The sequence below is a fragment of the Fukomys damarensis genome, unplaced genomic scaffold (genome assembly GCF_012274545.1).
Source record: "Fukomys damarensis isolate Sample0158 unplaced genomic scaffold, DMR_v1.0_HiC HiC_scaffold_4, whole genome shotgun sequence".
NCBI lineage: Eukaryota > Metazoa > Chordata > Mammalia > Rodentia > Bathyergidae > Fukomys > Fukomys damarensis.
The window spans coordinates 43,793,668-43,811,625 of record NW_022900916.1 but is presented as its reverse complement, the minus strand read 5'-3'; the positions used below and the strand labels follow the sequence as shown (position 1 = coordinate 43,811,625).

Sequence of the window (17,958 nt, the reverse complement as noted above, 5' to 3'; positions counted from 1 at the left end):
CTGGATAAAGAAGATGTAGTTTTTCTATAAAACGGAATACTACTCAGCCATAAAGAATGAGGAATTAGAGTCATTCATAGGAAAATGGATACATATTGAGGATATACTCTTAAGTGAAATAAATCACACATATGTAAATACCGAATAGTTTCTCTGGTATGAAAAACAATAATAGTACACAAGATCCTAATGGGATAATTAACAGTGTGAAATAGGAAGAAAAAGGCTAAATGTGTAGGGAAAGTGGGAAGGGTAGGGGAAATGGAATAAGGGAAAAGAAAAAAAATATGAGAAAATGAAAAAAATGGAAATAAAGTGTTTGAAAATAGGGAGGGGAGGAGGGGGTGAAGGGAGGGCAGGGACAAGGGGAAAAAATGAGAACCAAGACCTGCCATGCGAAGGTACAGGATCCCAGTAATGAATGTAACTGTATTGTATACCTAGATTGTACAAATAAACTCAATAAAAAGAAAAATATAAAGTTTTTTACATTAAAATTATACACTACACCAGTAAATTATGTTTACAGCCTTTTTAAGTTTCAACTTATAAGTGCAGCTTACTATCTTAGCTATGAATTCTACCTTTAAAACACTGAGAAATGTACTATTATCATGATTCATATTATTATCTACCTTTGGCTATACACTGGGAAATACATAGGTTGCAACAGGCCTAAGAAATGTAAAGCTTAGTTAGGAACACATATAAAAATATCGATAATACAGTGGACTTTTGACTTATGAACTTGATTGGTTCCTAAGGGCTGGCTATAATTCAAGTTGGTTGTAAGTCAGTACAGCTGAGATCTGGATGTTTACTTGGGTACAGGCTACAGATAACAAGAGGCAGCTGAATCTTCCATTAACCTAATTAACTCAAGTTTTTCATATGACAGGCTGGTTGTAACTTAAGGACCCACTGTATTGATAAAACTATTTAAATGAGGAGATGCAGGGGCTATTTATAAATGATATATAAAAAATACATGTTTAGCATTTTTTTTTTTTTTTTTTTTGGTACTGAGGATTGAACTCGGGACTTTGCGCTTGCAAGGCAGGCGGTGGCACCACTGAGCTAAATCCCCGGTCCAAAACAATACATGTTAAAGATATATTTGTTGCCTATATTAATGAAAAATAATAGGTTTATACTACTCAAGTCCCAGAGTATTTTCAAGTCTGATATGCTCCAAAGATAAAAATGAGCAACGTTGCAATTTGTTTAATCCATTCAACAATTTTATCTGTAAGAGGTATCTGTTATATTTTAAAGATGAGTTTATCTTTCCTTTAAACTTGATTTGTCTCATTTTCAATTATTAATTATTTATGTTAATTATTCATTATAGAATGAATTATTGACAGAACAGTCTGGCCTGAAAGGAAAATGCTATAAATTTATTATTTCTGTTATATCACTGCTTTGCTACATGTTAGAGTACTGGGAAGAAAAGGTTAGTTGACTTTCTTTCTCTAGTGTAATCTAAATGCAATCAAATCTATGTACGAAATGGTTAGAAAAAGATGAATATAGTTATTCTGTAGGTGAAATTAGGTGCGCCATATGTACAAGAGTAATATTCAAAATAATTAACACTATTCCCACACAGGCACTGAAAAGCTCAGTAGTTGCTGTGTTAAAGCACCTCTGCTGGCCCCGGCCTGGAGCCTTGAACAGTGATGACATGAACTGCGAGGACTTAATTGTGTTAAATGATTCCTTCTAGAGATACCATTTAGACAGGTTTTATTGAACTATTACGGAATATGATATCTTAATTTACTTTTGCTACAGAACATGTAACAGCGAAAAAAGCATCACGTTTTTTTTTATTTCTAGAATTTTTTACTCTGCATGCCATAAATTGTAGAGACATCTGACTGCCTGAAAAATGCCTGATAGTGTCTTTCAGCAATGGGAGATGACATGTGGCTCCCATAAACAACATTCCCATTCTGAATCCACTGCAGAAATCTTGAACTTTAGAGATTTAAGAGAGAGAGACTGATATATTTTCTTCAGTGTTCCTTTGCCTGTAGTCTTTCATAGAAGTCAACTGCAGAGTAATGACAGGGATCCTAACTTACTTGAAGAAATGCAATAAAAAGAAATTCTGCTTCTGTGTGAAGGGGTGATACCCCTCCTCTCCAATTAAGCCTTGGAAAGAGTCTGCAGGGACCACCTGCATTCTTAATTCAGAAATGATTAGATTAGTGCAGGATTTCTTCCCTTATGGCCTAAGGCTTCACTAGGAATACTAAGCCTTACTGCTTGTCCAATCTACATTTCTGGGACAATTTGAAGGCCTCAGGAGAATTCCATAGAGCTTGCCATAGATAAAGAGACATCTTGGCATTATGACAGAGTCCTATTTCTTATTGGGACACTTATCCAAAGAAACACAAACTGAATAAAACTGAGTAAAGAAGTGTAGTTCTCATAATATACTGTGTTCGTTCGCTTATGCCTAACTCAAAATTTTACTATTCTCTAAGCACATGGAAGAACTCATGGTCTCTCTAGTCTCAGACCATTCCACACCAGCTGTGCTGAGCCTGTCATCATTAGCTGAAAGCCTGCCCAGGATTTCTGCCTTTGTATGTGCTGTGTCATGAAGCTGGAATGCCTTTCCTCCTCACTGTCCACCTGCTGCATTTATCCTTTAAGTTCTGAACGGTCCTAAAGGCTTGTGATAATGCCTCCTGGTTGGAACCAAGGAAGTGCTTGGTACAAGTCTTTGCAGAACGAAATGGTGAACAGGTAGATGGAGGAATGAAATAATTAGAAAGACTAAATCCCAAGAATTCATGTGCATTATGAGCTGAGTCAGACTTTACTTTGCATTAATACATTAAAAATGCTTTAATGTAGACTATACAAAATATTTTTTTCCTTTTCCTTCCCTCCCTTTCTCCCTTCCTCCCTTCCTTCCTTCCTTCCTTCTTCTTTCGTACTGGGGATCAAACTAAGGTCCTTGTGCTTGTCAGGCAGGCAGCAGCACCACTGAGCTAAATTCCCGGCTACAGTTTCTTTTCTAAAAGCCTACCATCTGAGGCAGGATTCTCTTTTGTGAGACTTCTTCTAACACTGTGATTCTCTTTTGTGAGACCTTTTCTAACACTGTGTTCTGGGAACAGGAGAGGCTGATCCCAAGACAATAATACTATATTCTCATGTCAACTGCAGTATGGTGATTGTCCCGGTTAAAGCCTACCTGTCTTTTCCTTAATGTTTATCCAAACAAACCTCCTTATCTCTTGGGCTATCAGTGACATCTGCCCTAACATCGGTGATTTGTCTCCCAAAGTAGCAGACTCTTCTTTACAGGAATAAACTTTTTATACTGCAAAATTTATTGCTTAACTCAGGTGAGACAATTCAGCAACAGCTCTTCTCCATAATAAAACAAAATTTCCCATTCCTTCCTAATTCTAATACTCTTTTTGCAGGGATTTGGCTGTGGTAAATTCTAAAGCATTAATATAAGAAAGATCTGGGGATTTTAGAAGCTCATTTTATTCAAAAGTTCAGATCTGTTTCCATCCCAGATACAAAGGTAAAAGAATCTTGGCCATTGTCTTTGTTTCCATTTTTTTCTCATGTTAATTCCTTTCTCATCTTCCTTTATAGATAGGGAGGGGTGCAGGGGTTGAAGGGAGGGCAGAGGAATGGGGCAAAAATAAGAACCAAGATGGATCATGTAAAGGGGAAAATTTCCAATGATGAATGTCATTACATTGTATACCTTAAATGTACCAATAAAATTAATTAATTAAAAAATAAAGAAAAGGTTAGGCTTCTTAAATAAGATTTTTATACTGAGCTTAAAAAAAAAAGAACCTTGGCCAAGATGAAGGTGGTCTTACACCCTGAGGATCCCTGGGGGATGGTCCCTGTCCTTCCGGCTCATCCTGAAGCAGCAGCAGCAGCCCTCTCCACAGTTGAATTAGTTTTCACTCACACGGGGCAAACACTCACATCCCTCTGTCAAAACCCATGCAACATTTTAGGTTTAATTGGAACTATCTTTTAGTTTTTTATATATTCTATGAAAGTTTAACTATTTCTAGGACTTGATTGCCAGGCTTGTTTCAACTATTACTATATCTGTATTGTGAAGTGTATTTCTTACAGGTTTCTTCATGCATTCGCATTGTTTGTCAGGACAACTGGTATGTGATACTAACACAAACGAGTACCAAAACCTGTCAATACGCAGGCACACAGTTACATTTATGAAAAGCCCAAGTATTTAGCTATAAAGAAGTCCACAGACTTTAAAAATAATAAACCTATATACATAATATACATAAGCACATAAAAAACTCTATATGAAAGCCTGATATACTGGTTCTCCCACTAAAGTGACAAAAGGGATACACTGGAATGAAATCCAGTAATTCAAAGAAGAAACATTTTCAAACACACTCACCCACTATGCTTCATGTGTGGTGGTTTATCCATACGCACTGCCAGTTTGATTTTTAAGTCAGAGTCCTGACTATTTTTTGGAACTATCATTCGGTGTAATTCAGCTGACTTAGAGCTATTAGAAGTTGGATATAATATCACCTGTAAAGGATAAAAAGAAAAAGAAAAAATGTACTTAAGCGCATAATACAGTGTCCATGAATTGGAACTGAAATTTGTCCTTTATATTTTCCTATCTGAAAAGAAGTGTATCTATTAAACCATTTGACCCCCTCCAACTACAGCAGGTGGGATTTCAATATTGATTTATTTATGACATAATGAGTTTTCTTCTTGTGTCACTTCATAAGGAATTAATAGCACAACAAGACAGAGCTGAACTGATAGTTGAAACATACTTAATAGATGCAGTACAAATCCAGGACTGTTCTGAACTTTTCAAGGCCAAGCAGTTCAGAAAGAAATCTCCTTCAAAATTATAGATAATATGCTTTAAAAAGCCAGACCGACTATTGAAGCTGTAGACACATTTGTCTCGTATTTTAATATTTTCAGGGGAAAAAAGGTTTTAAAGAAAATAAACTCAATCAGAGTTGGAAAAGAATGATTATTGCACATTTTTTGCTCTAGAACAATACCAAAGAAATATTTTTTTCCCTGACTACATGTTTTCAAAACTATAGAGAGGACATTTCAGTGACTGAAAGTAATTGTTTTAAATACAGGTACCAAGTTATCAAGTGATTATTTTTACACTTCATATCACTAAGTGAATCCAGGAAAGGGAAATTTGTTCTTCACAAATTAGGTACCACACGGACAAACCAATACCTTGTCCCCTTTATTTAGTCTTGACAACATTTAAACCAGCTTATTTGTATACTCAAGTTTAATTTTTTTTAAATGAGAGTACTACAGCCTGAAAGACATAATAAACATGCAAAGTGCAGCACTTCTTAATTTTAACCACTCTCACCTTAAACCAACAGGAAAACTAAACCAAGTTTATTTATGAGAGGAAGGGCTGTTTGTGATGGTGCTCACAAATGCTGAAATATTTTTAAAGCATATATAGCAACTGAATTTTTAGTGTCTTGCCCCCTCCAAATATCTGTTTCTATGTAGTGGAAGTATTCACGGAAGAGTTTAAGCAACTGTCCCTTTTTTTTCTAGGAAAGGCAGTGTAGTCACAAAAGCTTCTCAAACCATTCTCAACTTCCAGCGTTAAATGTATCTACTAGTTGGAGACATTTCTCAAACATATCACTCTGTTGAGTCCAGCTTATCTACAGAATCAGGCACATAAAGGACATCAAATAACAGACTACATGGCACCTGTAATGTTCTCAAAATTATGACCATACTTTAGAATTAATTCATTTTTGACTGCTAAAAGATCCAGTGGAATATTGGACAGATTCTTTGTTAAGTGATACTAAAGGAAAAAAAAAAAGTTGATAGCTTTGGGCTCAAACCAGTACACAAAGGTCATTACCAACTTATAAGTTGACCCACCAAAAAAATTAAAGTCAAAGACTAAGGTATCGATTCATTCTCTACAGCTACAATATTCCTAGCCAATCTGAAAAGCTTTTCCTCTTTCTCCTTACACATCTTTTTTCAAAATTATTTTGTCATGAGCCACCTACAGACGTTATTCCTTTTGAATCCTTCCATGTTTATATAAAAGTTGGTTTTGTTCCAATTCTAAAAATTTTACAAAACAGTATTTAAAAATTTTGAAAATTTCTCTTTCCCTAAATACCAATAATAGATTACTAAAGGAACCAACTAACTTGTTACAGCTGACTCCCAAATTAAGGATCATCCCAATTCTGAATATAATCTTTTCTTTTAAAATATTAACTTATTCATTATTACATGTTTGTGATGATTACTTTTACTGTGGGTGTCTAGTACACGTCACATCTTCACGCCTTCTTTTTACATCCCTTTCCCCTTCACTCCCCCTCATTCCTTTATCTCCTGATCCCTTTCCCATTTGCAGACCTAGCTCCTTGTTTCCTGTTATCTTTTTTTGTTTTGTTTTGTTTTTGTTGTTGTTGTTTTGTTTCAGTACCAGGGATTGAACTCTGGACTTTGCGCTTGTGAGGCAGGCGGTGGAACCACTGAGCTAAATCCCTGGGCCTACCTGTTATCTTTTATTTTGTGTTTTACATATACTTTATATTTCTCATTTGAGAGAAATCATGTGGTATTTCAGCTTGCATGTCTGGTTTATTTTATGTAACATGTTTGTAAGGTTCATGCACTCTCCTACAAATGGTTCAAATTCATCTTCTTTGTAGTATAGATTACTTCACATTCACTTGTTGATGAACACAAAGGCTGCTTCCATGATTTGGTGATTGCTTTGTTGCTATAAATATTAGTATGCATTTATTGCTATAAAATGACATCTAAGTCTTTCAAGAAGATACCTAGAATGGGAACAGCTTGGCCAAATGAAATTTCTATTTTTACTTTTTTGAGGACTCTCCATAGTGATTATCATGTACAGAAACAGACATTTAGATGAATGGAACAGAATAGAGGATGCAGAAACAATCCCAGACACATTCAGCCTCCTGATCATTGAAAAGGAAACCAAAAACACACACTGGGAGAAAGATAGCTTCTTCAGCAAATAGTGCTGGAAAAACTGGCTATTCACACATAGAAGACTAAAGCTGGACACATATCTTTCCCCATGTACTGAACTAAAACTCAAAATGGATCAAAGATCTAAATATTAAAACAAACAATCCACTAGAAGAGAAGGTAAAGTTCTTGAAGTCACAGGAGTACGCAAGGGTTTCTGAAAAGAATAACAACTGCACAAAAAATAACACCAAGAGTCAACAAATGGGATCACGTCAAATTAAAAACTTCTGCATAGAAACGGAAATAAGCAACAGAGTATATAGACAATCTACAGAATATCATCATCTCTGTCACATATTCTTTTTCTGATGGGAATTTCTGACTAAAGTCAGTGGGAGAATTTATTGTTCAGCACTGTTCAGTTAAACAAACATTTGAGTATATGTGTGGGATACACATGGTGAAAGAACACGAATGGCTCCAGCCCCTCGGGGAGCTCACAGTCTCTTGGTCTTGAACTATTAGCTCTGATAAGATATTGCACCTTCCTATTGTCCCTCTATTTTGAGGATATGCAGCAGATTCCTGTTTTTAATCAATCTTGGGATTTACTTACCATTATCTGTTTGGCTTTTTTGTTCTGTGTAATGTATATCTAATTCCCTGTGTTAAATAATGTTATGGCTTAAATTCAGATTCCAACAAAAGCCTCATGCACTCATAGATGGGACTTTTTGGAGGTGGCTGAGTCATGGGTGTGTGATACTGGATTAGTCCACTCATGGGTTTATAGCTGGGTGTGATGTTGGAAGGTGAAGTCTGGTGGAGAACAGGTGGGCTGTTGTGAGTGTGGCCCGGCAGGGTATATATTCTTCCTCCTCCCTTGATCCTTCTCTGCTTCCTGCCTGCTATGCCAAGGGTTGTTTCTCCTCTGCCATGTCCCTCTGCCTTGGCACCCTGCCTTGGAACCAGATGACTATGGACTCAAACCTCTACAAAATTTAAACCAAAATAAACCCCTCCTCCTTTTGAAGGCATTAGGTATTTTGTCCCAGCAAGGGGAAAGCAACTAAGATAAATTACTTCCATTTGAAAGGTTTTGCTTTTCTGGACAGAATGAGAGTAAAGGAATGAACACTGGTGCCCATAACAAGTGGATGCCCACAACTGAGCCAGCAAATTTAAACGCTTTAAAATCAGTCTTTAAAAAGATCTTTAAATAGTCTGCAGATTCCTGAATGCACAAGAAGAAAGCATTCAGACTCCTATATGAGATTTAACCATAAAAGAAAATGGCCAAGGAAGAAGCTCCCAATGTACAGAGCTCGCTTGTATCCCACAGGAGATACAAGACAAAGGAGTTCTTTACAGATGCACACATAGGTTTGAAAAGAGGTCTTGAATCCTTCCGGGGAAGGAGAGTATCTTCACTGTGCCAGCCTGACAGGATTTCATTGTTGAATTGCATAATTATTGCTGTGTATTTCCCATTTTAAAAATTTAAAACTTAATTCTAGCTCTTCTGCTCCTGTTCCACAGCTGCATACTGGGTGTGTGACAGGACAGGATGCAGCAAGAGTAAAGTAGTGTCAGGGAGCATGAACTTCAGCTCATAGTTTGCCAGGCTGCTAAAAGTGTCTAAATGTGATATCAGTATTGGCCTAGATGAAAGGATGGGATGGGGGTTTGGGTTTTTTCTGCTCCCCAGTAGTGGTGAATGTATTCTATGTATAAGAGTAAGGGTAACAAAAGTATTTGGTATGGAGAGGGAGGGGTGAACTATGGCGGATCATGTAACTGCCCACCAGGACTTGTACATTCACTAGTACAGAGCTGTTATTAGTAAGCAGCTGATCGGTTAGCTAAGGTCTGATTCCTCCTTCTCTGCTATCAAGAATAAATGTGTGAGACAAGTGATGTGTGTCACTCTGGAGAAAGATTATTAAGAAGATACACCTTCCACATTCCTTGTATTCCTCTATAAGCTGAATGAAGAGAACATCAATGCCAGAGGAAGTAATGGGAGAAACCAGAGCCCTGAATCGCCATGTAGAAGGAAGGCACCCTCTCGTCTCGAATGCCTTACTAAATTATTCTATGAGTTGGCACTGCTCTGAATTACTAAAATGTTGTCAATTGCTTGCTATAGCATTTACTAGTCTCTTAACTAGAATACTGAGACAATGTGTTGCTTTATAAATCTTTCATGAGAAAATGAGTGCTTATAGAATTGTTTTTCATAAGCAATTTCACTTTAACAGAACTTTAGTTCATGTACAGAAAAGTCTAAGGTTGATGGTCAGAATAATTAAAATATTCAACAGATACAAAACAGATACAAAATTAACCAGATCCATCTGTATCCTAGATTTACACCCAGATTAAATTATAGCTCTATAAAAGGTTAACTTCTTATATTATTTAGTAAAACATTTTGTTCTTTACTATTTATTTCACTTAACCTTTATACATTTTTGCTTCTAGTTTATTTTTGTCGCTGACACTTTAAAATGTCTTTTCAGTTAGCAAGACACAAAAAAATTATATGATTTCTTATCTTAAATATAAAGCCAGTGTATCTTATTCATAATAAAATGTCAACATTCCATGCAGTCTTTACTAAGATTTGGTTTAAAAACACAAAATTGTTTTTTAGGCTTTATTTAAAATTCTGTCAAATTCAGTGAACAGGAAGAACTAAAAAGAAAAGAAATAAAAATATACACACATAGAGGTGTGTTTACATTAATGTGAGGTTTAGAAGTATCTTTCTTTTAAAATGTACTTCTAAAATATTAAATGTACATTTATGAACCGGTTCTCCTCTATTGGGATATCTTGATTAAAACCAAATCATTTGCATTTGTGTGGGATGACTATTTTCTTTAGAAATCTAAAGGGGAAAAATAAAATATAAATAAAACTATATAAAATATTGCCCACATTAACAATGGACCCTAGCAAAAGGTACGAACTCTAATGAAGATACTACCTCCACCTCCCTAGTTCTTGGGTCCTTCTCAAGCTTAGTGTGTAGCTCTTCCTTGATCCCTGCATCTACCCTCGGTTTCCCTGGCTTACTACAAAATGACCTTCAATAAACACAAATGCAGTGCCAATCTTCTTTTCACATCCCCATAATTTATAGAATAAACCCCATGGGATACCAAATGTTAAGCATTAAAAAAAAGATGAGGACCCCATAATTGAAACCAGAAGCCAAGAAGGTGGAAGAAAGCCAAAAGGGCATGATGTATCACATTCAAGGGGACTGTTTAGGCTCATGGCCATCAGCACTAAATAACAAGCAAGAAGTCAATCATAGTAGGGCCTGAAAGGCTTGTGATTGGTTGAAAAAAGGAGAGAGCTCACTGGCGATTTCAGGACCAAGTTCAAGTGAGGCATAACCAGGACAGTTTAAAGGTGACACTATTTGAGGGATGGAGGAAAACTCAAAGGTTAAATGAAGTTAAGATCAGGCAAGTTAGGGAAGCAATATTACTTCAGTTAGATAATTCACTACTTGCACAGGCAGGCAGAGTGAGAAAAGCTTACTAGTAGGCTGAAGAATAAGGATGGTTATGCTGATGGGACCAGAGAAGTACACCAAGGATACCTTGGAAAAGAAGAGTTTTCCTGAGTTTGAATGTCATCCTATAGATAACAAAGAATCAAAATATGTTGTTAAACTAGGGAAGGAAAGAATATAATTTTTACACTCTTGAGTAAGTAACCTCTCTCTCCAGCTGTATACATCCTAGAGAGGAGTCATGTGACTCTCTGTGTGGACAAGTGTTCTCATATCTAACCATGAGATGCACTGGCCTTAAAAATGCATCTATAAAATGGCAAAAGAAGGAACTAAAAATGCTACCAGCTGAAGTCGTGTTTCAGTTTTTGATTAAAGATCTTTTCTGCTGACAAACATATTCTTGAGACAAAGAGTGTTTCAAGCAAATGACTGAGGCAACAAAACATCTCTGCAGTTAGGGAGAGCCTATTTCTATGCGAAACTTTAGCTTTTGGGTTTGGCTGACATTTATCTTTTTTATTCTACTGACAGAGATCTATAGTTAATAAAGCCTCATGATGACCATTCCTCGTCAACCTTTCAAGAATCTGCTTGACAAGATCGCAATGATGAATGTAACTGTACTGTATACCTTAAATGTACCAATAAACTCAATGAGAAAAAAAAAAGAATGCTTGAGTGCTAAGGACCTTGAAACTGTACATATTGTCAAAGAACTCACTGGACTTCCTTCATTTCATAAATATTTAGAGATCAAATAACTAGCACACATTTTCTCCAATTTTGGAGCTCCAATAGCATGAGCAGATAAATTGGATGATTTTCGGAGAGAAATCTACACCTCCCTCAGTAACATTTTCTAGTGTTTTAATACACTTGAAGTTGCTTAAATTCTTTCCCTTTTGATTTAACATCACTGCTTCCCGTAGTACTTGTTGAAATAAAGAACACCTGCTTACTTTCACTAATGCAACACTCTTTTGTGTACTGAAAGATTACATTAAGTCTTCTATCAAACTTATTGTCCATGGGCTAAATGCATTCCCTTTTATTTTCAAACATGGAAAGAACTGTGGAACTCACAATATGGAAGTGATTAAAATCCCAACCCCATACCACATGTGTACTTGGCCTAACAGAGAAATACATATCCACTTCATTCTATAGTACATTTGTTTCTTTTTATACAAAATGCCTTTTAAAGAAAAATTAAAAATGAAATGATAAAACAAGGAAAGGAGAAAATATTGTCTTAATTACAGGGGTTTCCTTTCCATTAGCTTGTTAAAAAACAGAGATTAAGTGCTTTGTGATTTATATGACAGGAGGCTGTGTATAAGGCAAGAAAAGAAAGTTAAGATATGTAAACTTTTCACCAGTATTTTTCTGACATGTCTACTTAATAATTCACCATTACATAAGGGGCACGTGGCATGCATTATCAAAGTATTTTGTAAGGGCTAGAAATACTGTGTGGTCAATAAGGAAATTCACCTATGACACACAGGCTAAGTAAGCCAGTACCTTTCAGCCACTTTTCCCCATGATTGAAATTGTATATATTTAAGGTATACAGTGTGACATATTGACATACATAGTAACTGCTGCACTAACACTAATATATCTATCTCTCCACATAATAACCAGTTTTGTTTCCTTTTATAATTTTAAATTGACAAATAATAATTTTGCATATTTACAGAGTAAACAATGGAATGCTATATAAAACCTTGAAAAGGAAGTTGTTATTTATAGCAGCATGGATTGAAAAGAACATTATTTTAACTGAAATAAACTAGGCATGGAAAGACAAATACCACAAGACATATGGAAACAAAAATAGTTACTCTCATGGTAATAAAGAGCAGAAAAGTGCTGACTAGACTCTGCAGAAAAGGGGAGGAGGGTGAAAAAGACAAGACATTGATCAAAGAGTACAAAGTTTGGCCACAATCACTCCAGCGCCATGAGGGCCTGCTAGGGCCCAGTCTGCGGGACGGGTAGCTGCACCCACCCCTGCTGGATGGCCACCATCGCTCCAGTGCCAGGAAAGTAGCCACATGGGAGCCCCTGAACCACCCCCCCACACCCTGCACTCTCAGACCTCCTGATTGTGCCAGTCTTTGGACCCACTCTGCAGAGGCAGAGGTGGTCATAAAAGGTATTTTTCTGAGTTCCCAACTTTGAACATCTTTAAAGAAAGTGTGTGGGAAACCTGTAGTAGAACTGTGTGGAATTCAACTGTTCAGGAGGTTGGGGAACTCAATCTGGGCCTTGCAGCCCGAGGTCAGTCTTCATTGCGGTGCTCTGCCATCAGTTAGCTGAGATCAGGGGTCTTGGTTCTGCAATTGGCTGCGCATGTTGTATATTAGGACAGCAGAGATATAGTCTGAAAGAGACCCTTCAAATTCATTTTTTTTGTTTCTTTTCCTCATTGCACTCTGCAAATCCTTTCTTTTTTCTGTCCTCTTTCTCCAACTCAATCTCTTGCTCCACCATATTATCCCTCATCTCCCTTTCTGTTTCTGCTCCTGGCCTAACTCAGATTTCTTCATTTATCATTTTTTCTCTTTTCTTTATGTTCTTTCTTCTGTCATTCTACCTCACACAGGAGTCAGTGGTTTCAAGGGAAAGTGAGACCTTATTACTGTTAAAGGGATACATTCTTGTCCTTGTATTTCTAATCTATCTAACCCTTTTGAATTTAACAGTTTCCTGAAGATTGTGTGGTTATTCTATGTCATCTGGCTTCACTTGAAATCTTCTCCAATTCTATTACTTATGTACTCCTCCTGTTCTAGCTCTATCTGAGCCCCCATCCTAAATGGTAAATATACTATGTTGAAAAGTTTGTTCACTGCAGACATGTTTTGGACTGCTTCTTGATTTCAATTTAATTCACATGGTTAAAGGGTGATAGACTAGTGACTATCACAGGTGGTCAGTTTCCAAGTTGCACTTGATCAAATTGTGTTGCTGATTGTATCAGTTGGGGTAAAGCATTGTGTTTGATCTGATGAGCTGTTTTCTCTGATGTTATGAAGATGAGAATGTCTATGGGTCGTTAGAGACCCAGAAGCTAAGGCGCAACTATATCAGGAAGATTTGGGTGATAACACAGAGATTAAACCAAGGACAGCCCGAAAACAAAAATAAAAATGAGAAAACACTTAACCAAGACACAAACATAGACTTCCAGTCCACCAATGACAAACTGTAGGGAAAAAGAGGATGAAAAGCTTGTAGTGAACCACCAGGACACCCTGAATTCAAAGCACAGGAAGTAACAAAACTGATCAATCAGGCTATAGAAAAACTTCAAACAGAAATAATTTCCCAGATAACCATAGAGATGGTGAGCAAAATGAAAGTCATGATTTGAGACTCTAGAACAGAAACTGACAAAAAATAGATGAGCTCAGGACGATGATAGGAGCCATGAAGGCCCAGCATAAGAAAGAAATGGGAACAATAAATGCCCAACATAGGAAAGAAATGGAATAAAACAGATTCAAACAGATATCCAGGACATTAAACACTCCACTGAAAGTGTAAACAACGGGATAAAAGAATGTGAAGACAGAATCTCAGATACAGATGATAAGATAGCAGCCAGTGACCTAGACCTAGAAAAGAGATGTCTCTTAAAAACAGTAGGGGATCATGAGAAATCGATCCAACAAATCCTAGATGATGCAAAAAGTAACGTAAGACTGATAGAAATCCATGAAGTACCAGGAGAAAATACAAATGACTTAAAAGAGCTGTTCACAGAATTAATGACAGAAAACTTCCCAAACAGAAGGGAAGAATGTGACATTCAGATAAGTAAGGCATATAGGGCTCCAACTAGCCACAACAACAACAAAAAAATTCACCTAGACATATATTGATCAAGATCCCAGAAAGCCAACAGAAGAACAAAGTAGTACGAGGGGTAAGAGAAAAGAAATAAATCACATGCAAAGGAAAGCCCATCAAAATCACAGCAGACTTTTCAACACAAATCCTCAGGTCAAAGAGAGCCTGGAGTGAGGTATTTCAAGTCCTAAAAGAAAACAACCTCTAACCGAGACTGATGTATCCTGCAAAACTCTCTCTCAAAATAGATGGGGAAATAAGATACTTCCATGACAAAGAACACCTGAGAAACTACATGAAAATCAAACCGGCATTACAAGCAATTCTAAACACTATCCTAGAAAAAGACAATGAAGGTAACAACACCATGAGGCCCAACAGAGCAAATCAAATAGTCAAGGCAATGAAACTAAAAGGAAAAGGTGAAAAAGTAAAAAGAGTCAACAAAAGGCAAATAACATGACAATAATAAATCAGTACATATCAGTTATAACCACCAATATCAATGTCCTCACCTCACCTATCAAGAGAAATAGGCTGGCAGAATGGATTAAGAAACAAAATCCAACAATATGTTGTATACCAGAAACACACCTAGTGCAAAAAGAAGCCCACAGACTGAAAGTGAAAGGGTAGAAAACAATTCTCCACGCGACAGGATCCCAAAAAAGCAGGGGTAGCAATCTTATTAGCAGACAAAGTAAATTTCAAACCAAAGCTGATTAAAAGAGACAAAGAAGGCCACTACATCCTTGTAAAGGGAACAATTCAATAGGAAGAGATGATAATCATAATCATATATGCAACAAATATTAACGCCGCCAACTATATAAAAGAAGTATTAAGAAACATGAAAAACCAAATAAGCACTAATACAATTGTAGTGGGGGATCTTAATATCCCACTTTCACAAATAGACAGATCATCTAGGCAAAATATCAACAATGAAATACTAGAACTGAACAAAGCTTTGGAACACACGGACTTAATAGACATCTATAGAGTGTTAAAGCCCACAAAATCAGAATATACATTCTTTTTGGCTGCACATGGGTCATTCTCTAAGATAGATCACATACTAGCTCACAAAACAGGTGTGAATAAATGCAAAAGAATCAAAGTTATTCCCTGTATATTATCACATAATAGTGCAATAAAGCTGGAGATGAATAGCACAAGAAAGTATAGGAACTTCATAAACACATGGAAATTGAACAACACTCTACTGAACAATCAGTGGATCACAGAGGAAATTAAAGAAGAAATCAGAGTTTTTACAAAAAAATGAAAATGCCAATACAACATACAGGAATCTATGGGACACAATGAAAGCAGTTCTACATGAAAAATTCATAGCACTGAATGTCCACACTAGAAAAACAGAGACAGCTCAAGTAAACAACCTAATGATGAATCTTACAGTCCTAGAAAAACAAGAGCAAGAAAAACCCAACACTCGAACAAGAGAAGAAGTTATAAAGAAAACAGCAGAAATCACTGCAGTGGAAACTAAGACAATAATTAAAAAAATAAATGAATTGAAGAGTTGGTTCTTTGACAGAATAAATGAAATTGATAAGCCCTTAGCTAACCTTATCAAAAAAAAAGGGAAGAAAAGGCTAAGATACATGCAATTAGTAATGAAAAAGGTAAAGTCACAACAGATCTAACAGAAATCCAGAGGATAATCAATAATTGCTTTGAGAACGTGTACTCTAACAAAATGGAAAACACAGAAGAAATGAACAGATTTCTAGATACTTATGAATTACCAAAGTTGAACAAAGAAGATAAAAAACATTTTAAACACCCCAATTACAATCAATGAAATTGAAAATGTAAACAAAAATTTACCAACAAAGAAAAGCCCAGGTCCTGATGGATTCACTGCTGAATTTTACAAGCCATTTAGAGAAGAACTACTGCCACTACTGTTTAAACTCTTTAATGAAACTGAAAGGGAAGCAATACTTCCAAACTCATTCCTGTAAGCAAGTATCACTTTGATTCCCAAACCAGGGAAAAACACAACTAAAAAAGACAACTACAGGCCAATCTCATTAATGAATACAGAAGCAAAAATCCTTAATAAAATACTAGCAAATAGAATACAGAGGATCATCAAGAAGATCATACATCCTGACCACGTTGGATTTATTACAGGGATGCAAGGACGTTTCAACATGCATAATCAATAAATGTGATACACTATATTAGCAAAGTCAAGGGCAAAAAATCATATAATCCTCTCAATAGATGCAGAAAAAGCATTTGACAAAATTCAACACCCATTCATGATAAAAACTCTGCAAAAAATTGGAATAGATGGTCTATATCTCAACTTAATAAAGGCTATCTATGAAAAACCAACAGCCAACATCATATTAAATGGCCAAAAACTGAAAACCTTCGCGGTAAAATCAGGAACAAGACAAGGATGCCCACTATCACCACTCCTCTTCAATATAGTTATGGAAGCATTGGCCATAGCAATTAGACAAGAGAAAGAAATTAAAGCAATAAAGGAAGGAAAGGAAGAAGTTAAACTGTTATTATTTGCTGACAATATGATACTCTACATTGAAGACCGAAAAAACTCTACCAAAAGACTTCTCGACTTAATAGACACTTTTAGCAGAGTAGGTGGATACAAGGTCAACACCCAAAAATCAATAGCCTTCTTGTATACAAATAACAGACTCACTGAATGAGAAATTAGGGAAACAATTCCTTTCAAATGGCACCCAAAAAAATGAAGTATCTGGGAATCAATCTAACAAAAGAAGCAAAAGAACCCTACATTGAAAACTACAGCACTCTGAAAAAAGAGATCGAGGAGGATATAAGAAAATAGAAAGGTGTCCCCTGCTCCTGGGTAGGAAGAATCAACAAAGTGAAAATAGTCACACTACTGAAACTGCTATACAGATTCAATGCAATGCCAATTGAAATTGGAACACTGTATTTCACAGAACTAGAAAGAAGAATCCAAAAATTCATTTGGAACCAGAAGATATCTAGAATAGCAAAAGCCATCCTAGGCAATAGACACATGGCAGTGGGTATAACAATTCCCAATTTGAAACTATACTACAAAGCCACTGTGATAAAAACAGCATGGTACTGGCAAAGTAACAGACCTGAGGATCAGTGGAACAGATTGGAAGACACAAAAACAACTCCAGATGTACTCAGCTACCTCATCTTTGACAAAGGAGGTGAGAGTCCCCACTGGAGGAAAGATAGCCTCTTCAATAGGTGTTGGAAAAACTGGATCTCAACCTGCCAAAGATTAAAACTAGACCCTTATCTCTCACCATGCACTAAATTAAAATCCAAGTGGATTAAAGATTTAAATATTAAAACAGAAACACTAAACTTGCTGGAAGATAAGTTAGGCAGAACTCTGGAAGACAATGGCACAGGAAAAGACTTTATGAACAAATCCTCAGTAGCAAGGGAACTAGCAGAAAGAATCAACAAGTGGGATCTCATCTTATTAAAAAGCTTCTGCACTGCAAAAGAAA

The 17,958-nt window shown here is 36.3% G+C and overlaps 1 protein-coding gene across 21 annotated transcripts in view; it reads right to left on the bottom strand.

The window, feature by feature from the left end:
* Cadps2 (calcium dependent secretion activator 2) overlaps window positions 1-17,958 on the bottom strand; it is a 554,060-nt gene that overhangs the window by 226,073 nt on the left and 310,029 nt on the right. For all 21 annotated transcript variants that reach the window (XM_033758047.1, XM_033758048.1, XM_033758050.1 and 18 more), the window contains exon 8: window positions 4,436-4,575. In XM_033758047.1, coding sequence (XP_033613938.1) covers window positions 4,436-4,575 — 140 coding nt within the window. The remainder of the gene's footprint in view (window positions 1-4,435; window positions 4,576-17,958) is intronic.